This window comes from Magnolia sinica, chromosome 19 (assembly GCF_029962835.1).
Source record: "Magnolia sinica isolate HGM2019 chromosome 19, MsV1, whole genome shotgun sequence".
NCBI classification, from domain to species: Eukaryota; Viridiplantae; Streptophyta; class Magnoliopsida; order Magnoliales; family Magnoliaceae; genus Magnolia; species Magnolia sinica.
Genome location: NC_080591.1, coordinates 59871604 through 59898963, shown reverse-complemented (window position 1 = coordinate 59898963; position 27360 = coordinate 59871604). Strand labels below are relative to the sequence as shown.

The 27360-nt window shown below is 39.1% G+C and overlaps 1 protein-coding gene and 1 long non-coding RNA gene across 2 annotated transcripts; both read left to right on the top strand.

The window, feature by feature from the left end:
- Nucleotides 1–2836: 2836 nt before the first annotated feature.
- LOC131234739 (NDR1/HIN1-like protein 10) lies at nt 2837–3983 on the top strand. Its single transcript, XM_058231677.1, has one exon. The coding sequence runs from the start codon at nt 2860–2862 to the stop codon at nt 3541–3543; it is 684 nt and encodes a 227-aa protein (XP_058087660.1). The 5' UTR covers nt 2837–2859; the 3' UTR covers nt 3544–3983.
- Nucleotides 3984–24912: 20929 nt separating this feature from the next.
- Nucleotides 24913–27205, top strand: LOC131234870 (uncharacterized). Its single transcript, XR_009165815.1, has 3 exons — nt 24913–25767; nt 25900–26134; nt 27042–27205. It is a non-coding gene; the product is annotated as an uncharacterized LOC131234870 (long non-coding RNA).
- The last annotated feature ends 155 nt before the right edge of the window (nt 27206–27360 follow it).

Genomic DNA, 27360 nt, shown 5'->3' with positions numbered 1-27360 from the left:
TCAAACGTAGTATATAATAATGTAGCCCAATCGCATGGCAACAAACAAGAAAATCTTTCTTTGTTGGCAAGCATACTCGAACTCAAGCATCACAATGCATATATTTCCATCTCCACTATCTCTTATAACATAGATTATTTGAGATTTGGATTTATCTCATTTTTAGAGTTATGTCCTAATACAATATGATAATATTAATAGATAAGGTGGATTTGTCACCAACATTATTCTAAGACCCATATAACTTCTCCTTATAGGAAGTTGGGTAGGGCACATGCAGCTTGAATCCATTAAAGGAGATAAGGATCACCTCTCATATGTTCTCTCTCTCTTTTCATTTTTTTCATAGGATTGTTTATTTTGTGGTGTCTGCTCAAATATACGTACAACATTTTATCATGATAATATAATTAAAAGTGGCCTAATCTCACCTTTTTTAAAAACAACTAATAATAATTTCTACCTGATGAGAAATCACCAAGTACCATTAGGCTCAACCCAAAAGATAAATCAGCATTTTCTTTCTTTCTTTTTCTTTTAACACACACTCACACACTAGAGTTGCTTATGGCCACAATGGGTACTTAAACTCGTGACCTTGTATTGAAATTATTTTGAATCTACTATGAATGCATGAGTAAGGACCTAAGTGTGTGTGCACAGTCGGCGATGTGTTCACCACACTAAATTTTGTGAGCCCCATCAGGAAATAGGCTATGAATAGTTTTTTGTATTTTATTTATGATGTTAAACTTATATGTATTTCTACGTGGATGAATGTAATGTGGATAAGATTGTTTGTGTTTGGATGGATGTAGTTTATGTTTGGATTAATATAATTTATGTTTGGATGGATTTACGTAGTTTAGGTTTAGATGGATGTGAATGTGAATGTGAATGTGATGAAATATATTATACACAGGTGTATATCAGGAAGAATATGATAAAATATATTGTAATAGGTGTATATTAGGAAGTTTGTGTTGGAAAATTGGAAAAAAAGAAGAAGGGACTTTTACTTACGAAATATTTTGTTCATCCGTTTTTTTTACCTACGAAACTTATCGTAGGTAAAAGTCTCATCCACGTTCTATTCGTAGGTAAAAGTTTTGTAGTAATTTTTATAAAATTTTTTACTACAAAAATATTCGCAGGTAAAAGTTTTGTAAATATTTTTACCTACGAAAAAAAGTGTCGGTAAAAGTTTTTACCTGGTTAGAGTCGTACCTTTGCCGAAGAAATTTTTTTTTCATTGGTACAAAACTTTTACCACGGTCTTTTATCGACGAAAATTTTCGTCGGTAAAACTTTTTACCTATGAAAAAAAAAATTTAGTGATGAAAATTTTTGTCGGTAAAAGTGTGTTTTCTTGTAGTGGGCCCCTGCTCTAGCCCAAGTTTCCTTTGTCCTTCTCCTGTGCAGGCTTATAGGGCTCAGTGAGAATGCTCGAAGTTCGGTAAGGGTGAACCACATTTTGGCATCAACAACTAATATCAACATGGATGGTTCAATTTTATTTTGCAAATCATTTTGATTAAAAAATTAATCTTGAAATAATCATGTTTATTTTTGTAAAATCAAGGGCTTTGATTTTGAAATAATCCTCCTTAAAACAGCACACCATAGTGGCACTAATACGAGCATTGTTACACCATCCCTGGCACAATCTTTCGGCCATGCTGTCATATGGCTCTACTTTCAGCACCATCAGAAATTGGTGCGAATCGTATGCCACTTAATCCAGAGATCAGCATCCATGATTTCATCTATTAAAGAACTACATGTCTCTATTCAACATAAATAAATAAATAAATAAATAAAGTGTTCAATATTTGAACCCGTCCAATCTTAAATTTATATACTGCAATCAAGAAATAGAAATTTAATCTTTCCAAACCGAATTCTTATTTGAGTTACCTAAGTGTGCGTCTGTCATGGTTTGATTTTACGTGTGGACCTACCTTAAAATATGTATTTAGAGAAATAGAAACTTTAGTCAAAGAACAAAACACGGTGCGTCTTAGACAATTTTTTAAGTTGAGTTTGGGCATATCCTAAAATGATGCCCCCAGGTAGGTTTCAATGGTGTGCGTTTCCATCCTCACAGTGACCCTGTGGCGTGGCCCACTTGATTTTTCAATCTGTTTGGACCCATTTCCTAAAATGAGCTAGCAAAACGGATGGACGGAGTAGATATAACACAGAAATCAGGGCGGGCTCCACAGAGCTTAGGGTTACAGGCGAGTTGCTTCCGGAAGCGAATTGTGTAGTAACTCAGTACGCTCAGTAAACTCCGTGAGGTTTACCATGATTTATGTATTTTATCTGCTCCGTCCATCCATTTTACTGGATAATTTTAGGGCTTGAACCCAAACGTCTACCGTGGAAAAATTCTTAGGACCCACATAAGTTTTGTCTGTGTGATCTTATGGACAAGTTGGATGACAAATAACCATCACTTTGGGGCGTAGAAAAGTTTCAACGGTGGAAATCATTATCCCCACTGTTTTCAATGGTATGATCCACTTGATCTTTAGATATGCATCAATTTTGGGCTCAACCCCTTAAATTAGATGTAAAAACAGATGGACGGCGTGGTATTCAAGGTGGGCCCAACTGAGTTTACTCAGTACGATAAGAGCGTACTGAGTAACTCAGTACGCAATACGATTTCGTCGCTTCCGTCCTTGTCCACGCCAAACGAGTAGAGGTGTGAATACCGTGGGCTCCTATCTTTCTCCGACGAGTTTGTTTACGCGGTTAAAAAAGATTTTTATTTGATGCTCACGTTTCCTACGCCTATATATCACCTTCCTCTCTCTCTCTCTCTCTCCATACACATGTACATACTTTCTCTCCATGGCCGATTCAAAACAAGCCAACCTAAATGGAGCCTACCATGGCCCACCCATCCCTCCTAAACGAGATTATCACCGACCTGGTCGATCGAGTGGATGCTTCTGCGGCCCATGCTGCATACTAAGCGCCTTGTTCAAGCTCATCTTCACCATCGTCGTCGTCCTTGGCATAGCTGCCCTCGTTATCTGGCTTGTTCTCCGCCCTTCAAAGGTGAAAGTGCATGTCGACAGCGCCACGCTTACTCAGTTCAACCTCACTAACAGCAATAATCTCTATTACAACCTTTCTCTAGACATAGCTATAAGGAACCCCAACAAGCAAATTGGCATTTACTACGATAAGCTCGAAGCTAACGCTTACTACGAAGGACAGCGGTTTGATTACGTGCCTCTGCCGACTTTCTATCAAGGCCATAAGAACACAACCAATCTCTATCCAGTTTTCACCGGGCAAGCTGCTATTCCGTTCCAGAGTTCTGATGTTGTGGTTTTCAATAGGGAGAATGGAGACGGGCTTTTCTCCATTAAGGTTAAGATCTATGCAAGGATTAGGTTTAAGATTGGATCAATCAAGACTAATCGCTACAAGCCGGATTTCGAGTGCGAGTTGAGGGTCCCTTTAATGACGAGCGGCAGCTCCTCTGCTGTCGGATTTACTAGGACGAAGTGCGAAATCGATTTCTGATCACTGTTCCATTAGCCCTTCTATTCATTTGTTTTCTTCTTTTTCTTCTTCTTCTTCTTCTTTTTTTTTTTTTGTTTTTTTTTAATTATTTAATTTCTTTGATTATATTGGGAGGTTTGCTCACTTCACAAGAGTCACATGTGTAAATATGAAGTGCTTGTGTGCGATCTGTACCTTCCATAAGGTTGGAAATAATTCCTAAATCTTCTGCCTTAAAATTCGGAAATTTTCAGCCTTCAGGTGGACCACAACTTACAAAGTGAATTGCTGGTTAAAATATTTTACAGCCGTTCATTCATTTGTTATATCTTGTGGCTCACTTGAGGTGTGGAATGGGCTGATTTTTATGCCAGAAGATCTAAATCGTTTAGTTCGCCGCATGGAAAGCTTAGATCTCACACAGTTGTTTCATTTTTGCACTCGTGCTGGTGTGGAATTAGCAAAGCTCTATGTTTTTTTTATATATTATTATTACTATTATTATTATTATTATTATTATTACTCTGTTTGTTGAGTTGGTTGATTGTATGATATCATATGTTTTTTATTTAATAGATAGTGTTGTCGTTTGGCTTTGGTTTTGTGGTCAATGGAGATGAAAAGTCCCGCCAAAGATAAGAGAGAGGTTTGTTACAATGCATTCGCGTGTGTGGTTGTAGGTTGCATCGAAATTATAGCCGTTGAATCCTGGGTCAGTTTTCAATGATCCAGACCATTTATATGATGGTCCTCATCGAGGATGGGTCCCAGAAGCTTCAAATTGGAAACTTTCTATTATTTGATCTTAAGCAGCCACCACAAGCTATGTTTCATGTCAGATCAACGTTTTGGAACATGACTCTGGATCCAACGGCCGTAGTCAGATATTTAACAGTTTAGATGTATGATGTCCCAAAAATTACTCTTATTTAATTATCTGACCGTTGGATTGATGAAAAATTATTGGACAGTAAATGATAAAATAAATCCAATGGTCTTATTTCAATAAAAGAAATGACCATGAATCACAGGTTGGATTTTTCGGTGACCTGATTTTAGGACCTGCGTTAGCATCGATGGGTTCAACGGTTTAGCCTATTTAAGTTTTGTTAGTGCACGCCACGTGCACAATCTTCTAGTGCCTACATATCATGAGTCACGCAGCCAACGGATCAGATGAGTCCACTTGTACACTGTAAAAAACGTCTGAAATTGACAATAAAATTGCACGAATTTGAATGACCAATGACTGTTGAATAACTTACACGGCCTGATGTAATTGAATTTATGTTTTTTTATAGTCGAATTTATTCAATAGTCATGGACCATGGAAGTTATCTCTTACATATCTATCATACCACTGCACCCTAAATCTCCTCTGGCCCTGATTTTCCTCTCTGTCCTTCCCTCCTCTTCTAATTTTTCTCCCTCCCTCCTGCTCCAATTCTCTCTCTCCTGCAGTTGCTGGCAAGCGGCAACAGTAGTGATAGCGACAATGGCAATGGGAGGTATATTTCTCTCATCTCTCTCCTCTTCCTTTCTTCTTTTCCTTAAAGACGAAATTCCTGATTATTTTTTTTTATTGGTAAATTGAAATCCCTAATCAGGGATTTCAATCTCTGGTCCGACTCAGCCGGATATTAGAAAAATGGTGGGCCCCACTATTAGTCATGTGTTTTATCCACTCCATCCATCTATTCAGGGGACTGTTTGGATTGCATTTGAGGGACTGTTTAGAATTGCATTTGAGGGACTCTTTTAGATTGCATTTGGGGGACTGTTTAGAATTGCATTTGAGGGACTCTTTTAGATTGCATTTGGGGGACTGTTTAGAATTACATCTAGGGAATTGTTTGGAATTCCATTTGGTGGACAGTTTGGATTGCATTTAGGGGACTACTTAGAATTGCATTTGGGGCACTCTTTGGAATTGAATATGGGCATTACTAGAAAATGGAGCAAATAACCGAAAAAGCAGGGCAATTTATTTCCCTCTCTCTCTCTCTCTCTCTCTCTCTGCCAACCACTCCTTCAAAATGCAAGAGATGTACAGAAATCCCCATCCCTCCTCCCTTCCTTTCTCAACTCTTCTCCATCATCCCAAACTCTAGATTTGCATAAATCCCTTCAACCAGTTGAGCCCTAGATCCGTAGAAACCCCCTCGACCAGCTGATCCATAGATCTGCAGAAACCCCTTCGACCAACCAAAACACACTCCCAAAGTGCGCTCTCTAAAAAGCATTTCTAGGGTCTCTCTGTCTCCCCCCTTCGTTGTTGCTGCTTATGTCTTCTTCTTCTTCCTTCATCACTTGGCCTATCTCCCTTCCTCACTCATCTTTTCTTATTTTGTAGGGAGGCTACTCTTCCCCAACCCAATCTAATATCATTGACGATCTCGACCTTTCCCTCTCCGAGGTGTGTTCTTTTATGCAAAATCTGCGGATGGTTGAGAGGTATAGTGGAAATCCATGGAAATGGAGATTGAATCCCTACTAGAGAAGCTCATGGATGCAATGATGAAATGACCGTTGCTACAATCCCCACAACTTCCATCACCTAGAAGCTTACACGTCACAGAGAGATCCTTCACGAATTCACTCAATGATGCAATATGCAAGTTTGCTTTAGTTGCTTTAGAGTTTTGATTTTGTATCTAAAATAGGATGGTTTGGATTGGCATACTGAAGTAGGGATGAACATGATGAGGTTGATCACCATCGTCCTCAAGGGAATAACTACTTTGAATCTACAAAGCTTCTCTGGACTCCTCATAGAGATATCTCCAATCTACGAGGGAAAATAAGAAAATAGAAATAAATTCTAGAAAATTCAAAATTTGATTGATAGATGTCTAATGTGTAGGTGTCTCTGTTACACTATTAATAAAGAGGAAAAAAAAAAAAACTAAACCAAAATTTGTAATTATCAAAAATGGCAAAATTTTAAATATAATAAAACTCTTCTAAAACATAATTTCTAAAAATAAAAATTTCAAATAAACTTTTGCTAAAAGAGTCCTAACATGATTACAAGTTGTTTCCAAAAAAGAAGAAAAATCTAAAACTCTAAATAAGAAAATATTAAAATTTTGGAATTACTAAAAATAGTAATTTTTCCTTAAGTTTTCATTTTTGAGCTGAAATTGCGCGTTTCTGATGAAACGGATAATGTGACCCACTTTGGGATCGGTTTGCTCCAAATGGCCCGTTTCAATAAAGATTGATAGGTTATGCGGCCCATAAGGATACTTGGATCAAAAGTTATGGCGAATTTATGGCTCACCTTATTTTGGTCCAACCGTGCTAGGAATGTATTTGTGCCACGTTTTACATCAGACCCCTCCACTTGAAAAAACTCGTTCTCGAGTTACTTAAGGGATTTTACTTATAATACTTAAATAATTCAAGATGCTGATGTTTTTCAGTCTATTCCTTGTACTTTGCATTAGGCTCTTGAGTTGACACAATACATATACACATGCTCTCCTTGACTTAACCAGTATGGATCAATTCTATCACTTGTGCTTACGAAATCTCGCTTCCTTTCTAATAATGTGAACAATTAGGCATACTTTCTCCTGAGATAAGATCAATGTGATTTTGTATATCTCGTATGGGAGGCAATTTATTAGGGAGTTCATCGAGCACAATTGCCTTGAACTCCTACAGCACTAGTTTCAAATCCTTTGGGATGTTCACAGGATCTATATAATTTTCCTTTTCAACTAATGCATCTACACTCCCATCTCCTTAGATTGTTTAACGAAATGATGTTTGGTTATGAGAGATTCTTCCTCAACTTTAAAAGTCTTAGGATGGTTCTCCGTTCCCAAAGGGACGAGGATAAACTTTCTACCATCTTTAATCAATATAAATAAATTATCCTGGCCTCTATGTACAACATTAATATTATATTGCCATGGTCGATCAAGTAACATGTGATAAGCTTCCATGTTGATCACGTAACAAAGTACTTGATCCTTATAATTTTTACCAATTGAAAATGAGACAGTGCATTGTTCGATTACTTTTATTTTGTTGACCTCCTTGATCTATCCAATCGTGTACAGAGATGGGTGTCTTTCTATTTTTAGTTGCAGTTTTTCTACCATTGTTTTCGACACAAGATCCCCACTGCTCTTAACATAGATGATCATGTTACAAACTTTTTTGGTTTATAGTGCACCTCATTCGAAAGATGTTGTGCCAGTTTAAATCTAATTCTAACTTTGGCATACATAACGGATTCCTCATGATTAAAGTGGTGGCTTACAACTTACCATCATCAGGTAGTGCTTTATAGAAATCGGGATTATGTCGTATAGTGACCACAGGTAGTTGAGCATGGCCTTGAGCTTGAGGCAGAATTAACACATCTACAATATGGTCTAGGGTTGCTTGCAGCCCTTATATGGTCAACTGACTCTCCTAGTGGAATGTTTTCATTCTTTCCAAAAGATAATGAATCCCTATATCACTGTCCACAAGATTTTGGTCAATACTTTCGTTATTGTCCATCGGTCCGAGGGGAGTCCTCGGTTTGATACCAATTAATGTAGGGATGAATGTAATGAGGCCGATCACCGTCTTCTTCAAGGAGATAACTACTCCGAATCTACGAAGCTTCAATGAACTCCTCATAGAGATACCTCAAATCCACAAGGGAAAATAAGAAAATAGAAATAAATTTTAGAAAATTTAAATTTTAATTGATATATGTCTAATGTGTATGTGTCCCTGTTACACTATTAATAAAGAGAAAAAAAAAAACCAAAATTCATAATTACTAAAATAGCAAAATTCTAACTCTAATAAAAATTTTAATTCTAATAAAACTCTTATAAAGCCTAATTTTAAAAAATAAAAATTTCAAATAAATTTTTGCTAGAAGAGTCCTAACATGATTACAAGTTATTTTTAAAAAGAACAAAAATCTAAAACAGTAAAAATAAGAAAATATTAAAAATTCAGAATTACTAAAAATAGTAATTTTTCCTACTATGAATATTTTTTCTGAGTACATTATGAGACTAGTTGGTCAGGTTCGAAGCCATCGCACTCCAAAATCCAGCACAATTTTTCATAATAAATAAAAGGAAAAAATGAATCCCACCATGTATGAGCAATGAAACAAAATGTTTTCCAACAAACATTCCAAACATACAAGTAGTGGACTATTAACCCATTGCATATGGACCCATATTTAAATCAACTCTTTGTAGTCCAACTATCAAATGGTTAGAATTGTCTAACACCGAGATGAACTACCAGGATCACCTAACCATTGACACTACATGTAACCATAGCGGTGGGCATTTTTCCCCATTGTGCATGAATATGGTGTAAGGCCCATATCCTAGTCCGTACTGTACCGTCAACTCCCGCGATCATTCCCGTCGAATTTCAGCAACCTACGACCTATAATCAACGTTTGCACATGACCCTAAGTCGTATCCCGTAGATTTAAGTTAGCTTAATCTGAGACTTGTACCATTGCGACCTCACCGTCACCGCGGTTCTAACACCACGTCTTGCAAACTGATCCGATACCCTGGCCAGGAGATGTGATCCCGCATTCAGTTCGAGGAAAGCACCATGCGTTTGCAATCCTAAGAGAATCTCTACAATATGTCCTATCAATCAATCAATTAATCAATCACCTCATGTCAAGTACAAGCAACCCCAAAGTCAACTCTCTCTCACCCTCTCTCTTACACACCCATACATGTCAAGTACAACTTCCCATCACTCCATCACTCACATCTATCACCCATCTCTCTCTCTCTCTCTCTCTCTCTCTCTCTCTCTCTCTCTCCTTACAACCACCCTCTTTCCCTCTCTTTCTCTTCACATTTTCCAAGCAACCAAGCAAAGGAAAAAAATGGACGTCCAAGCTATTCCATGAGAGAAAAGTGAGATGTTGTGTGTGGCCCACTTCCTCTTCCAAGATCTATCATCCTAACCCTTCATCTCTCATCACCTTCCATTAAAGTGAGACACAAGGAGCTCGGCATTCCATTGGACCAAAAAGATCAAACGGTGGGTGCTTCTATAGGCCTAGATTTCATGCTTTTATGATGGGCCAAGTGAGGCCTTCCGATTGATGGTATGACTCTCACTTTGGACCCTAAATGTGGCCGATGGCCCACTTTAATTTTCATGATCATTCTATGATGGGGCCATTCTCTATGGACCCCATCATGATGTTTATTTTCCTTGCACAAATAGGGTCATCTAGACCTTGCATTTCAATGGGGAAAGGATCTCCACCATTAATTTTGATCGGTGGGCCCACATGAAATGAGACCCACTTGATGAATGTTGTAAATTATGTAAGGGAGGGCCCATAGTGCCGGGGTCCTTCCATCATCACATCTCTCTCTCTCTCTCTCTCTCTCTCTCTCTCTCTCTCTCTCTCTCTCTCTCTCTCTCTCTCCTTCCTTTATTTTGTGGCCCACATGATGAGTGTATGGGATATCTAGACTGTCCATCCAACGGATCACATGGCCGTCCAAACCATGCGGGCCCTAACCTTTGGTGATGGAAAACACAAATATCATATTGATCCAATCAAGTGAGGCCACGTCCATGTGGGACCCACCTTGTTGATGAAATGCATTCACAGCCCGTCCAGCGTCCCTGGACGCTGGACATGGGCGCTGTGAAGTGTGAACAGACGTTGAAGGTAATATATATATATATATATATATATATAATATCAGTTGACTTTTAGGTGGGCCACATATACAGGCCCCACCTTGATGCACTGATCTAATCCACGCCGTTCATTTCATTCCTCAGCTCATTTTACGCGTTGAGCCGAAAATTGAAGGCAATCTGATTTTCTAGCGGGTCATAGCTTAAAAAATAGTATTTTCTACCATTGAAATCCACTCTGATGTTTTTATACACTAAAGCATATCGAATATTGGGCTCTTTTGATTTGTCTTGAGCCGTAGAAGCCAATGGATGGGTTGGATTCTATTGATGTGGGCCCCACCAATGAAAAACTGTGAAAAAACTTGATTTTTCAAAAAAAATATAAACAAAGCAGCTGACGCTGCTGCTGCACGTCCAGAGGACGCTGAAGCAGGCGTCCTGTTGCCTGGAACGGTGGCCAAGGACCGTTGGGTCCCAGCCGTGGGCCCCACCGAGAGGTGTGTTGGTCATCAACACCGTGCATTTGGTAAGTCCTTTAGGGCAGTGGGCCCCCTCCAAAAATCAGCCACATGCGGAGCTCAGGTGGCCCACATCACAGGAAACAGTGGGATTGAACAGCTGTCATTGATACCCTGTTTGGGTTCACAGAAGTTTTGGATCATTATGAAATTTGTTTTTCCTATTCATCTGGGTCTGTGTGACCTTTCCAACAGATTGGATGGAAAATCAACATTATGTTGGGCCCCACATGGGACCCACCTGTTGATTGGATGTGGATTGGTTGGCATACCACACACCAGCAGGTGGCTGGTGTGATTGACGTCAGCAAGTTTTGGTGGACCACACCTTGTTGTACGTGGTGTATTTGCACTGTCCAGCAGTTCTGGACGGTGGGCCACACCTTAACGTATTTATTATATCCTCATCGTCCATCCCTGGACGTGGGTCCCACCTTGATTGCATTCACATCATTCGTCACAGATAGACGCACCCTGATGTATGAGGTCTAGCTTGATGAGTGTGTTGTATTCACACCGTCTATCCATTTTAATGGATGTATGGCCCACCTTGATGTATGTAATCTATATGCACACCGTCCATTTGCCCCTGGACGGTGGAGCCCCCTATTGTGTATGTGTTTTATACACGCCATCCGTCAGCATGTGGGGCGCACCATGATGAATGTATTTCAGCCACGTTGTCCATCTGCAGGACCCACCTTACACGTGTGTCCCAGCACCGTCCAGCAGGGATTGGATGGTGGGCCCTGGCATGATGTAGGTGTTTTTATCAACGTCATTCATTGGTGGGCCCTATCGTAATGTATGTGTTTTACCTGCACCGTTCATCTGGACATGGGGATCCACCCCATGTATGTGTAGTATACACAGTCCGTCCATCCTTGGATGATACTATTTGGGGCCCACCTTTGATTAATGTATTGTACATCCACCCTGTGTGATGAGGCCCACCTTGATGCTGGGCTGCGGAGTCTACCTTGGATGTATGTATTATATCTGAACTGTACGTCCAGATCATGGGTCCCATGGGCGACTCCATGATGTATGCGTTTTATCCATGCCGACCGTCCATTTGTTGGAGTGAGCCCCACTCTGAGGATGTGTTGTATTCACACTGCCCATCAAGTGATTGACATGGCTCATCATGATAAATGTATTGTATATCCGCACGATCCAGCTCGCTGGAGGGTGGGACTCACCTCGATGTATGTATTTTATATTCGCACTATCTACCCGTCTTGATGGCACAGGGCCCACTTGTTGCATGTGCTGGCCCGCCTGCACTGTACAGGCCACCATGCTGTGCGTGCTTCATCCATATCGTCCACTTGTGCAACCCACCTAGATGCACGTATTTTGTATTCACACTGTCCATTTATGTGGCCCCACGTGATGTACATGTTTAATCTGAGCTGTCCATTTGAGGAGGCCCGATGTAACGTATTTGAAGCCCCTGGGTTGAGGCCCAATGTGATGTATTAGGGCCCATGAGTTGAGGCCCATTGTGATGTATTCGAGACCCGTGGGTGAGGCCCAATGTGATGTATTCGAGGCCCGTGGGTGAGGCCCAATGTGATGTATTCGAGGCCCGTGGGCGAGGCCCAATATGATGTATTTGAGGCCCACCTTGATGTATATGAGGCCCGTTGTTGAGGCCCACCTTAATATATATGAGGCCCACCTTGATATGCATAAGGCCCATTGTTGAGGCCCACCTTAATATATATATGACTCCATGTTATGAGGCCCATTATGATGTATGTAAGGCCCATGGGTTATGGCCCATTGCAATGTATGTAAGGCCCAATTGGTGCGGCCTCTTCGATATATATATATATAAGGCCCATGTGATTAGGCCCACTATAAATTTGGCCCTACGAGGGCCACTCCTTGGGAGCAATGTTGGTTGAATGTCCACATTAATGGGAAATGATGGTTAAATGTCCTCATTGTGACCTTCTATTCGGCCCTTTGTTAGGCTGATGACCGATTCTGCTTGTCGAGGCCGATTATCAGTGCCGGTTATCAATACCGATTATTGATACCGATTATAAGTATGTAACAATATAGCATAATGATACATGCCCATACGTATCATCTGTATGTTTGTTACAATGTGTGGTTGACCATCGCATATGTCATTAGACAGATTGTTATGAGACTCCCTGATATGCGGAGGTTATCTCACGTGAGCGCACGGTATGCACATGATTGATGCATGACTGGATTGTATGACTCATGCATCTTGCATTGTGAGTTATGATTACTGTACGCCCTAACGACATCAGGGCCGTAGCCTCTACAGGCATATCGTGGATGGCTAGATGGGACACCGAAAATCTATTCTAGCATCGGGTTACCATAAATGACCCTGGGTGAAAATTCCTAAAACCCTCTTGGTACCAGAGGATCCCCAACGTCGAGACCGAGTAGATATACATGAGCGCCTGAGTGACGAATACCAGGAGGCTGCATCTCCCACTATGTCGTGGTTGGTTGGGAGGGGGTGTGGCCTTACCCGCCCGAGGGAGTAGGCATAGCTAGGCTGAGTTTGACTAGCTCGAGGAAAGGGTCTATTATCGACGGGCCAGGTAGGTATTGGCAGACTACTGGCCAGGCGAATAGTGAGGTCTTTTTCACTTACCCAGTTGCGCTTGATGGGGTGGCAGGTGGCGTGGAGTGTACTAGACCCTGGTGATGATCCCAGAGAGGAACTGTACTGATATGTGGACTTATTGAGTAGGAATTGCATATTCATTCATTCACTATCCACTCGGGCTGGTGCTGCGCAACTATTTGTTACGTGTATCTTCGCATGGCCAGGATTTCGGTTGGTCACGCGACTAACCTGAGATCAGGAGTTTACCACATTGAGTCTACTATCCAAATTTAGGTATGGGACTGGTTTGGATAGATGTCCCTTGTGATGGACCCCGTATCTTGCGATACTACGTACTATCATCCCGACCTCACACTCCAGCTTGGTCATTTCATTCGCATCGCATATTGCATCCGCATTCATATGACATTTTGGGTCGTTATGTTTTCTATACTTATATGGCCTAGACGGACTTAGCAGGATTTACATGTTGCATTATATGCTCGGCATCTGATATTTGGCTCTCTATGACTCCTCATTTGTATAACTAATCTGTATTGCGTATTCTGACATTATATGACTCGTGAACTTACTAGTATATTTTCGCTTACTTTGATATCATATGATTCATGATCGTGTCAATATTTTCACTTACTCTGATTACTCTGATATTGCATACTTGACACTTATCTTGTGCACCCACTTTCACCATCCTCGAAGCTTTCTATAAGCTTATGCATGATAGATGCGTGCAGGTGGCGTTAGGTTACAGCAGCGTTGAGTTTGGAGCGTACAGTTATCTTCTGGAGCTTTGATTTCGATATATGTATTTCCTTTTTAGCATTGAATTCAAATGATTATATTAGTGGATATGTGATGATGATGTTGCCTTTATGATTTGGATATACTTGTGGTTATGCTTTTTATGAGACAAATGTACGTTGAAAAATCCTCCTTATAGGATCCCAGAATCGGAACCCGGCGTATGGACGCTGGGAGTCAAGAATGGGGTACTACAAAGGCTGTCGGCACCGGGTTCGGCAATCGGGATTCATGTGAATCCGATTTTCGGGTTTGGGACGTGACAGAAGTTGGTATCAGAGCATAACTTGGGAATGCCTAAGGATAACATCACATATCTACTGATAGCTACACTACACTGTGTGATTGTTGAGAACTTAGAATGTTTAGACCTCCGAGTTCGAATAACTTAGAAACTTCTTGATATAGCTCCCTATCATGTGTGCATTCGAGAGTGCCCAAAGATGATAGGCCCTTGTTCCTTCCTGTAAGACATGGCGCCCAAGAGAGTAACCTGAGCGACTTCCGTTTTCTTACATGAGATTCTTGTTCCCCCACTTGAGACTTCTGCACCCCCATTCGAGTCTAGCGCAGCACCGACCGTGTCCTTAAGTGCGAACCAGCTACAGCAGATGTTGCTAGCAATGACCGCCATTCTTCAGAGAGGAGACCAGAAGAGGAAGGCCCCTTCCGGTAGCTCTCAGCTGCAGCGATGTCAACGACCACACAGGCATAGGAACCGTCCGTCCTTCCGAGCATTTGCACCATCTAAACGTCAGTCCTTAAGTGTATGCTTCAGATGTGATGAGGCGGGGCAACGCTTCTGGGAGTGCCCCCACCCTCGGCAGCCCCTGCTACCCAAATCGTTCTCTGGTGCTTGCTTTGGGTGCGGTGGGATAGGGCATCGTAGGAGCGAGTGTCCCCGTCCTCAGCAGCAGTAGCAGCGATGACAGTATTTGCCGCCGGGACCCCATCAGCGGCAGCAGTGGCAACAGGATCCTCATACATCAGGAGTCGTCGACGATTCGTGTGACTTGGCCCCTACACCGTTTTCCTAGATTGTTCATGAATAAGGTGTCTTGGGAGTTAGAGCTTGAGATTTGTGGGCGTTATCCTCATCTCTTAGATGTTTGATTATATTGGTATGTTGTGTTCTGACTATATATATATATATATATATATATATATATGTAGTGGTATGGTTTTCCTCCCTTGGTAAGCTCTGTGTTGGTTATGTTGTGATTTAAATTTCGAGGACGAAATTTTTATTAGGTGGGGAGAGTTGTAAGGCTCGTATCCTAGTCTGTACTGTTCCGTCAACTTTCGCGATCATTCCCATCGAATTCCAGCAACCTGTGACCTATAATCAACGTTTATGCACGACCCTAAGTCGTATCCTATAGATTTGAGTGAGCTTAATCCGAGACTTATACCATTACGACTGCACCGTCGCCGCGGTTCTAATGCCGTGTCTTGTATACTGATCCGATACCCTGACCAGGAGATGTAAGCCCGCGTTCAATTAGAGTAAAGCATCGTGCGTTTGCAATCCCAAGAGAATCTCTACAATGTCCCATCAATCAATTAATCACCTCATGTCAAGTACAAGCAATCCCAAAGTCAACTCTCTCTCACCCTCTCTCTTACACACCCAAACATGTCAAGTACAACTTCCTATCACTCCATCACTCACATCCATCACCCATCTCTCTCCTTACAACCACCCTCTTTCTCTCTCTTCACATTTTCCAAGCAACTAAGCAAAGAAAAAAATGGACGTCCAAGCTATTCCATGAGAGAAAAGTGAGATGTTGTGTGTGGCCCACTTCCTCTTCCAAGATCTATCATCATAGCCCTTCATCTTTCATCACTTTCCATTAAAGTGAGACACGAGGAGCTCGACATTCCATCGGACCAAGAAGATCAAATGGTGGGTGCTTCTATAGGCCTAGATTTTATGCTTTTATGATGGGCCAAGTGAGGCCTACCGATTGATGGTATGGCTCTCACTTTGGACCATAGATGTCACTACGCCAAAATTATGGATTTGCGACGCACACAAATATTGCTTGATTTAACGACGGATTTAATCCGTCGCTAATGGAAAAAGTCCGTCGCCAATCCCGTCTTCTCAAAATCGATAGTTCAAACGTCATGGAATTTCGCGACGAACCAAAATCCGTCGCTAAAATCTGATTTACGATGGTCCGTTGTAAATTAGCGACGGGCTAAATCCGTCGCAAATTTTGATTTTGCAACAGAATGATCACTTGCAAATTCCCGCTCAAAATATCAATAGGCGACGATTTTCAGTTGCTTTTGCGATGGATCATGGTCCGTCGTAAAAGGACTTTTGCCTTGTAACATTTATTTTTTTCATTTTTTAAAAGAATATAGTGGAAAATTATGTTTTTTTATAGTCTAATAATTGTTTTTTAATAGAATTTCAGTGGTTTAATTGTGCATATTTGTATATAAGATTATTTTTTAACAATTGATTGAATGCAAATATATATATATATATATATATATATATTGTTTTTATATCAAATGAGTGGAAATTATTTTTTTTTTAATTTAAAACTAATATTTAAATGATTTGTAATATCACATGTAAAAGAATATTGAGAAGTTTAAAAAATTTAACAATGTTTGAGAAAAAAAAATTAGATTTTGAAAAAAATAAAAATCTATTTTGTGGAAAAAAAAAAAAGAATATTGAATAAAGTTGATAAATTTGAAAGAAAAAAATTTGGATTTTGAGAAAAAAATAATATCCTGAAAAAGAAAATTAAAAATATTTTAAAAAATGTGAAAATTTTCACAATGTTGAAAAATGAAAATATTTTGAAAAAGAAAATGAGAGTTTGTATTTTGAAAAATAAAATAAAATTGAGAAGTTCGATAAAAATTGACAAGTTCTTAAAAAATGCTTTAAAAAAATAAAATTGGAGAAGTTAGAAAGAATTGAAAATTTTAAACTAAAACAATATTAAAAAATCAATACTTTATCAAAAAACAAACATTTTGAAATGAAAAATAAAGAAGTTGAAAAAATTTGTGATTTTGAAAAATAATTTAAAATGTTCAAAATTTGAAATTAAAAGAAAAAGTTATTTATAAAAACATTGAGATTTTGAATATATATATATATATATATATATATATATATATATATATATATATATCATTTTAAAAAAGAAAATTGAAAGTTGAAAACAAAATGATGCTTTAGAAGAAAAAAAATCGGCATTTTGGAATTTTTGGGAAAAAAATTAAAATTTGTGAAATTTTTAAAGATTTTGAAAATAAAAATTCAGAATTTGTATTTTAATTTTTTTTGAAATATTTTATAATAAAAATGATATTTTGTTAAAAATTAAGGGTAAAAAAATATACATTTTGAAAAAAAAAAAATGTTATTTTTAAATGAAAATTGAAATTTATATGTGAAAAAAAAATAATAACAAATTATTAGGCACATCCACTAATTGAAGATTTAACCATTTTTAGACAATCGAATTAGTCCAAATGGAAAAGTAAATAACTTCAGATGTTTAAATCAAATTTCACTCGAATTGTTGATCAATCTTGTGTGCCCAATATCTTTCTCATATGTAGCTAGCCTGATCGGGGCGATTAACTAGTCAAATTGAGGGTATTGATCAGTAAAATGGAGTGAATGGACCAAACATATAAAATGGGTCAAATATTCTGGTTAAAATTGTGACCCAACTTATTAACCTCGTGAGAACCTAAGAATTGATATTAGTAAGTTTTGTGGGTCCCATCATGATGTGTGTCGAACATCAACACCGTGCATTTGATGTGTCCCCTTTAGGTTATGAGATATCTCAAAAATCATCCGTATACAAAACTCAGGTGGCCCATACCATATAAAACCATGTGAAGACGTCCTAAAAAATATAAAAGCACTTAGTGGGGCCCACATGAGTTTTGGATGCGGTTAAAACTTGGTCTGACCCCTCATCCAAGTGGGACACACATAATGAGTGGATTGGATATGTAAATCACATTTAGGCATGCCCAATATATGATTATGAAATGTTTTAAGGAAACCCTTCACTACATTTAGGTGAGTTACTCATTATCCTTACCAGAGTAAAGTCTGTGTGGTCCACTGTTATTTATTTACTTTATCCACTTCGTTCATCCATGTTAACAGATAATTTGAAGTCTAAATAACAAAAAGGAAGCATATCCAAAGCTCATGTGGACCATACCACAGGAAATAGTGTGATTCAACCTCTACCATTAAAAAATTCTTGGAGGTCATTGAAGTTTTGGATCAGCTGATGTTTGTGTTTTCTCTTCATTCATATCTTTTTGATATTATGAATAGGTTGGATGGCAAATAAACATTACTATGGGCCCAAGGAAAGTATCAATGGTGGAAATCATTGTTCCACATTGTTTCGTGTGGCATGGTTCACTTGAGTTTTGGATTTACTGAAAATTTAGGATCAACCCACACCGTTCATCCATTTTTTAATACCATTTTAGAGAATTATAAAAAAAATGAATCATATCTAAAGATTAAATGAATCACACCACAAATAAGGGGAACAGATTGGCTACTCCCCCTAACACCATCCAATGGCTAATGGTTGGTGCTCTGTGGGCCCCACCATGATGTATGTGTTTAATCCATGCCGTCCATCTATTTTTAAAGATCATCTTACGGCGTGAGACCAAAAATGAGATATATGCCAATCTGAAATGGACTACATTACAGGAAACAATGTTGAATGAGTGTCAACCATTAAAAACATTTTGCGGGCCATAAAAGTTTTGGATCAAGATGATTTTTGTTTTTCCCCTTCATCTAAGCCTGCACGACCTAATGAACGGATTGGATGCCAAATAAACAGTACATTGGACCTTAGCAGGATTTTAATGATGGATATCCAATCACTATTGTTTTCATGTGGTGTGGTCCACTTGAGATTTATATACCTCCCATTTTTGAGCCCTACCATGATGTATGTTTTGTATCCACACCTTCCATCCAATTGGAGAGATCATTTTAGGGCGATATCCAAAGAATGAGTTAAATCCAAAGCTCCAGTGGACCCCAGCACAGAAAACAGTAGGACAGTGACGCCCACCATTAAAAACTTCTACAGGCCACAAAAGTTTTGGATCAAGCTGATATTTGTGTATTCCCTTATTTCATGTTTTTATTTTTTTTTTCTTTTTTAAATTACTTTTGAACTGGTTGGATTTCAAATAAACATTACGATGGGCCTTGTGATGGTTATAACGGTGGGAATCACTCTCCCCGCTGTTTTCTGTGGTGGGGTCCACTATAGATCTTTATCTGTCTCATTCTTTGGCTCATGACTTAAAATGATATCTCAGGTCGGATGGACGGTGTGGATATAGCAAATACATCATAGTGGGGCCCACAGAACTTTGTGACGTCAAAGTGTATTAGGGCGTCTAGAGAGACGCCCTAATTCACGCCATTCCCTGTCTCTCTCGCACCCTCTGCTCTTTCCTTCTCGCACCGTCTACTCTCTCGTCCCTCTGCTCTCTCAGACTTTCTCACACCCTCTCGCACCCTTTCGTCCCTCTGCTCTCTCAGTCTTTCTGCTCTCTGTCTTTCTCGCACCCTCTCGCACCCTCCACCCTACCGTTGCCGCACGCCCTACCCACGCACGCCCTCTCTCTGTCTTTGAAGCTCGGTGAGGTATCTCTCTCTCTCTCTCTCTCTCTCTCTCTCTCTCTCTCTCTCTCTCTCTCTCTCTCAATCTCAATACCGATTTAGGGATTTGGGGATTTAGCAATTTGTGGATTCCTGATTCGATGTGGACCCTCATTTAGGCATTTGGAGATTTTAGGGCGCATTACTTCACATTGTTGAGGATTTGGGGATTTTAGGGATTTGGGGATTTTGGGGATTTTAGGGATTTTAGAGGTTTCGGGATTTTAGCGCATTACTTCACATTACTTCAGATCCATTTTTTTAGTACTAATTAATTTAATTGACATGAAGATGATGCCACTGGTTGGGCCAGTAGTAGGATTGGTTCAACCACTGATTGGAATATTGCAGTCTAAGGCATTTTATTCAGAAGTTTATATTAGCTAGGCTTCTCCTAAAACTATTTTCTTAGACCCATATGCACAGGTTTTGAAATCACTATACGAAACCCCAAACTCCGACATAAGGAATGATGTGGATTGGGCTTCTTGTTTAAAGTCCATAGATGTTTGTAATTTAACTTCTCCTTTTGCTTTGTAGTTGTTCCCTTCCAAGTCCATTGATGATGGTTTTTTAATAAAAGTTTTGTTACCTCCCATTAACAAAATAAAAAATAAAAAAATCCAACATAGCGAACTCCAAGCCAGCTTGCTCATCAAGGGAGTGACCATCTATTTTTTTATTTTTTATTTTTTTAAGACAATCTAGATCAAAATTCTAACCTGCTTGATGGTCTGATTCAATGTCTGATTGTAGACTACTGTATTAGTGGACCTGCTAGATTTATGTGCTGGTGGGGCCACTTTATGCATGACTCAGATGTCCTACATTGGTGATGTGTTGGCAAGTGAGCTGGGCTGCATGTGAATTTCTGATGCAACGAGAGTTCTTGATGTAGATCTAGTTCTTGTTTGCAACAGAAAGTGAATCCCAGTCCCTCCAAAACACCATGCGCTCATGCAGAAAATAGAAAGCAGGTTTGCATCTCTATTTTACATACCAGACCTAGGTATTGTGGGTTGTAAACCACTAGAGAATGAGGGAGAAATTGAAGAGTGTATTGTGGGCTGAACCAATAGTCCACTATCTGTACACTAGTATTCACTGCTCTGTAAGGGGTACGGAACATTGGTAGTTTTTTGCAGGTTTTTAGGAAACTACCCCTTTTTAGTTGCAGAACTTGCAAAAATAAAAAAGCTCATTCTCTGACAAAACAGGAGATTCTCATATAAGTTGTATTATGTATTGTTATTTGTATAATGTATTTATATTTATGTTTTATATGTCTATTTGGATTATGCTAAAATATGGAAATCGAAGTGTAGGGCTTCCCGGAGAGAAAAGCTCGAGTGCAGCGCTTCATAAGGCAAGAGAGCTCCGGTGAGCTGTAGCAGATTCAGTGTTTAAGCTTCTGTTGTGTTGATCAGTCATCAGTGTCCCACTGTCCGTAGTCTTTGCTAGTCCCTATTTGTAACTGGAAGCTCGGGTAGAGATCAGGCCTTTCCCTGGTGTGCAACCTGGCTTCTTGTATACAAAACAGAATTATTTTTTTTTCCATTCAAATTAACTGCAGTTTAATGCGCCAGTTGCATTGTTCAGTTTGCTGATTCAGTTTTTAACACGTCAAAACTGAGAGAAAGGCTCGATAGTTGAATGCGTCTTTCTTGTGGAACCGAATGCAATATAGTACAAGTATATTCTGGAACTATCTTATAAAACCCATGTTAAGGAAGTATGTTTGACAGATGAAGCCACCAAGCAATAATTTCAAAAAGGGAGTAGCCACAATTTACACCCACCTTTGTCACTAGCATACAGTCAATTTTTCCATTTGGGAATTGAAATAGTACAAAAGCATAATATTTCAATTCTCACAATGGAAAAATGGTGGGTGTGGATGATATCAACTTCCTTCTTAAAATACATCAAACTCCCTTATTAAAACACATCATTTCTTAATCCATATTCATGCCCAGTCCTATGACAAACTTGTAAAGGCTCCAAAAGCATAGTTCAGCCAAAAAAACTTTCCACCAACACGACTATCCATGTTCATAGAAACTTCTGAGAGATTTAGTGCAGAACAAGTTACCTTTGATGTGCCAGTGATGAGCTACAAGAGAAGAGCTTTTTCCTCCTTGCTGAAACATTGGACCACCTCCCAAAACCATTGGATAACAGGAGATACAGCAGTGTAGCCAGAGTACTCTGTGTTCGCCCTCATATCATCCACTACAAGGTGATTCATGAAAACAGGCTATGAGGATTTCAGCTGTTGACTGCATAGTTGCATGGTTTGCTATTTACTTCTCTCAAGTTTGATATCTACACTACATGAACTTCCATGGTTAATTAAATCGATTCTAGGAACAAATTTGCGAGATCGTTGCTAGTCATCTGGTGGGTCCCACCATGAACGTCCCTAGTCCAAACATAAAGCAAATGTACTCATTAGCTGCACCACAGTGTATGGCGATTGCAGAAAGTGTAGTCATCAATTTTCCAACCGTCCATTTTCATTATACATGTGCAGCCCGTCTGATTAACATACCAAGGGCCCACATGATAGATGGACAAGGATAGCCTAGCACTTCTCTTTCAATTGGAACTATTTCAATTGCTTGCCTTCAAGTGTTCTACGCTTTCATGTCAATGAAACTGAGAAATTCTACAGAATTATATTCAAGCAGTGGAGCATGTGCCAGTGTAGCACATTGCACATTCGTCAGCTGGGGCCTGTCATGAACATGCCATGGTGCAAAATTCGGGTCTCTCTAGTCATCAACCAAAGGAGGTTGGAAAAAAGATGACCAACAGCCTATACTCAATGTATGCTTGTAACCCACCTGATGAGTGGACTGGATCCTAATATATCTACATTGGCACGTGCTGCTGTGAGCAAATCACGTCAGAAATTTCTCCACTTTAAGATCTTTTTTTTTTTTTTTCCAAACTTTTGTAAATGGTACAGTTTTTCAGGTTCCAATAACAGCATTGGGTGCAATCCTAAGTGATTGGATGGAAGTGATTGATTTTCTTCCTTCATTGCTCGTCCATGATGGGTAAGTTTATGAGCATTATGCTTCCATTTTATGGATTTCTCCTCATGGTGTTTATTTCCTCATGCTTGCAGATAGGATCCACAGCAAAATGGGTGAAGGTTAGTTTCTGCAACCAACGTAATCTCAAGTGATAAATATTTTGTTTGTCTCATGTGTTATTTAAAGCATCTTGTAAGTTTTCCTGTCCATGCATAGGCCTTGCATGATAGCAAACACAGTGGGCTTCTATCTCTTAAAGTTAGTGGCTTGACTTGAGAAATTCTTTAGATGTTCTTAGATTGGCAAGATCAGGATCTGTCTGAATCATCTGCGTAGGAGTGGAAAATATTCAAATAATTCCACGCATTATTAATGCAAATGCTAACATGAACAGAGGTTGCAATCAAGATCATCCATGTCCAGGGCAGGTATTGCTTGTAGAGGTTTACTAATCAGACACGCAAGTATAAGGCATGCCATCTACATACACCCATGTGTGTCAATCAGACACAAGTGCAAGATCCAAGCTGTCCACCAATTGAGTACCAGCTTGCAAATGTCCTATCCCGACATTCATGCTGCTCTATTCTTGTTGACCATAACATTTGAAATAGGGAAATTTAGCAACTTTTTTTCTTCTCCCCATCCATTTCTCTGTATCTTGAACTCATGTCAATTTGCCATATGTGGTGGCATGAAGGAGCTTGGGTTGTACACACATTTGGGATTAGACAAACCCTGTTAGCAGAAGTACTAGTTATTAACCTGCATTGAGCCATCTATTTTTTGCCGTCTCTCTTTATCACTAGAGTAATTTTACCCTTAAAAGAGTATTGAAATCCTTATCATGCAATTTGGGTTCCCTTTTTGCATGGGCAAGCTAGTCTTTCTGCACTTGAAGATGCAATAGAGGCAGGATATGAAGATTTCAAGGTAATCAACCCAATTTCTCAAGATCTACATTTTTTTAATCGTCAAATTGATGTTAGCATAATGTTTTCCTTCAAACAAGAGGTTGGCTAATCCCATATGCTTGTAAAAGGCAGCCCAACATGCATTGCATCTGCCAATGAGGTGCACGGGTGCCAATAGTAATCTTAATAACATTTAGGGCCCATTTGGATACCACCAAATAAGTTACTTTTTCTACTTACAACAGTAGATAAGTAACTTATTTCAGATAAGTAAGTTTGGTTTAAGATTACTTAATCACTTCAGCTTAACAAGTAGAAACCAAGATAAGATACTTGAGGCATAAGTAGTTTATCTTAAGTAACTTAAGATCCAAACTATGTTTTCATTATCTCAGCAGCTAATATAAGTTTCTCTTTGTATCCTTTCATGCCTCTTCATTGTTTATAGTCAATACTGCCAATGGTTACAAATCCCTTAGCCTATCAACGGGCTAAGGCTGTATGTACATCTCCTCATGTGAGGATCAAGAGCCCAAAAATTAGGCAGATCCAAGACTGAGGTGGACCACACTATAGGAAACAGTAGTAATGGAAATGCTCACTGTTGAAACCTTATATGGCCTATCGTGATGTTCATATGACATCCAAACCATCCATAAGGTCATTCCCCTTCATCAAAACAAATTCAAGGTATTGACAATAGACATTCCTGTTAACATCATTATTGATTTTTTTTTATATTTTTTTAAAATGAAAAGTGCATCTTTCTTTTTATTGAAATTTCAGTTATAGAAATTTCTAGGAATCTCTAAGGAGGAGAAATGTGGCAACTCTCCTGAGTTTGTATTCATAATGTGACTTCCCTATTTTTATTCTATTTGCCTATTTTTGCATTGATTCGTTTTCTTTGTTGATGGAAAATACATCTAGTTTCTTGAAGTAGTTCGGCTCGAAGGACATGCCACCACCCAAAAAGAAGCTGTTCTGTCAAGAGATATCCATCTCCTGTAGGTATTTGCTGCTTCTTTTTCAACTGAATTGAACTCTGGTTTGTGCGCTGGTTTTTCTTTTACATTTTTTTAATTTTTTTTTTTAATGCTAGGAAGTGATACGTCGGCCAGTCCCAAGCCCAAGGGAGGACTGATGGCAAGTGGGTAGCTGCTGTGAACTGCACAAGTGGAGATGCTTCTCCAGATTGTCATTGTATACTGAAACTCCATATATCTTGGGTGACAAACACCCTTTCCAAAAATGGACAGTCAAGTAAGTACTGTGTCACATGCACTGGAGAGTACCTCTGCAATATTTTGATTCATGGTAATGTCACTCTATGTGTGTGTGAGAAATGTTCCTATAAGGTCAAGCTTGACACCACGAGTCAGTGGTGAAAATTGGCCCGACTGGAACTTGTCAGCCCCTGAAACGGGCGAGTCATGACTTATTCATCAATGGAATGAGTTGGTCCAAGTTGGCCTGTCAAAGACCATGCTTGTCTTAGAGTAGAAAAATGCACTAGCAAAGATTTGAGTTTTATGATATCTCACCAGTTTATTGTTTTGACAGGCTTATAATCCTTTGCTGGATATTCACATTTCTTAAATTTCTTTCTTTCTTTCTTTTCTTTTTGGTACTAAGAGAATAAAATTGTGTTTTCAGGTTTGCCAGCAACACATGTATGGCTGGGACTATTAGGAGAAAATAGTCATTGGTGATAGTTTGAAAAATCAACTTCTCTTTTGATAGTTGGAAATTAATGTATGCATGGCTATTCGAGAGGATATATCCACTACAACACAACGAGTGCACTGTCATTATCTTTTAGCCACTTTCTATACAGCGCACCATACTGAATTTTAAATTGCAATTTGTGCTGCTATGGTCTCTGTTTTCAGTATGGTGTAGGAGGACAGATGAGCTTGTTGATGGCTAGGTTTTGGAAGCCTTTGGAGTAGACCCCATCAAGGGGTTTACGGATTTTCAGGTATTGGATTGAGCTGCAGTCTACTTTGTAATTACCGTGACTCTATTCGTCATTTTTAAACTGAGGAATTTGGGTTCTTGATGGTTTAGCTAGAGCTTCATTCTAGATCTCGTCTTTATTATGTTTATGCAGGTGGTGGAAAATGCAAAAATCTAGGCAGAAACGGTATGGATTTTTAAACAAATAAAAAATAAATCCGGTCTTTTTTTAATGGCCAGAGAGAGTTCTATATTACAACGGTTCTTTTAATTGTATAGCTAATTTCATTTTTTTGCTGACATTGTTGTAAGAGGCAGCCATGATACGATTGGATATAAGTGAATATATGGAGCGGCAAAGAAAGTAGTTGGCAAGATTAAAGTGGAAGGTTAGTTTTCAATGGTATAAACTGAATTTCATGATGTTTGGTGCAACCAACTGCACCCTAAGCTACACTTATTTTCATTGGTACAGAAATTGTGAGTAATAGTCTATCTTAAATCAGACATTAAAAAGTCCTAAGCCTTCTTAGAACGTCTCAGGTTGTGTTTATGTTTGTATGAATCCCGACTTTTTGAGTTTTGGAACATCTAAAGTTTTGAAATTCTCATTACAGAAAAGTGTAAAAAGAGATAGGTCATAGTTTTAAAGAGTTAGATCTTGTTTGATTGGTCCAAACAACAAGAACAGTTTCCTGAGGGCCTGTTGGATGAAAACTCCGAAGGGGCTTTTGAGGCCTAAACCCCTTTTTGATCCAAACAACAGTTGATGTTGTGCATTTAGATGTACTTTGCAGACCCTTGTCTCATCTCCTACTCAACAAAAATATGGTCTGGAGCTGTTATTGTCCCAATCACATTCACCATCTGTCTCTGTAAATATGGCTACAGTTTATGATCTGCAAAAGGCACACTTGCACCTCTTACTCAGGTGTGATATTGTTTATAATTGCTGTGTTGAGGCCTGACTGTGCGTTGACACATTTCTAATACATACGGAGGGATTTTTTTAGCTCCCTAAGATTTGAGTCAGCTTCATTTTTGGATTTACATACATCACTTGTGAGCCCCACAGTTAGGACTCCCACCGACTAAATGCGCTTTCTAAGAGCATTCATATTTTTCAGTTGTACAATAATAATCTGACAGGTCCAATCACATCCCATTTTTCAGTGTAAGGTTTAGATCGTGTTCACATTCATTTCTATGAGCAGTCATATTTTTCAGCGCCTCTATCAATTAACTCTCTTTTCTTTTTGTTTCTTTTTTTTTTTTTTTTCTTTTCCTTTTTTTCAGAAGAGTAAGACAAGGTGTTCTTGTCCAGAGTGCGATCAACCTCCTACAAATACCCATCCATCGTAAGTTCGTAACAGACCATAAGCAACAACAGCCATGGCCATACAAGAATCTCTCTTGCTTTTCTTCTTTTAATATTAGAATTTCTTTCTTCCAATGCCTTTACAACAGTAGCAAGAGAAGCAGAGGCTCTCTTGGAATGGAAAGCTAGCATCTTCTCACCACAAGCTCTCCATTCATGGTCACTTCCAGCTGCTAATGCTAGTGCCAACACAATCTCTCCATGCAAATGGTATGGGATCTCCTGCAACGGCCTTGG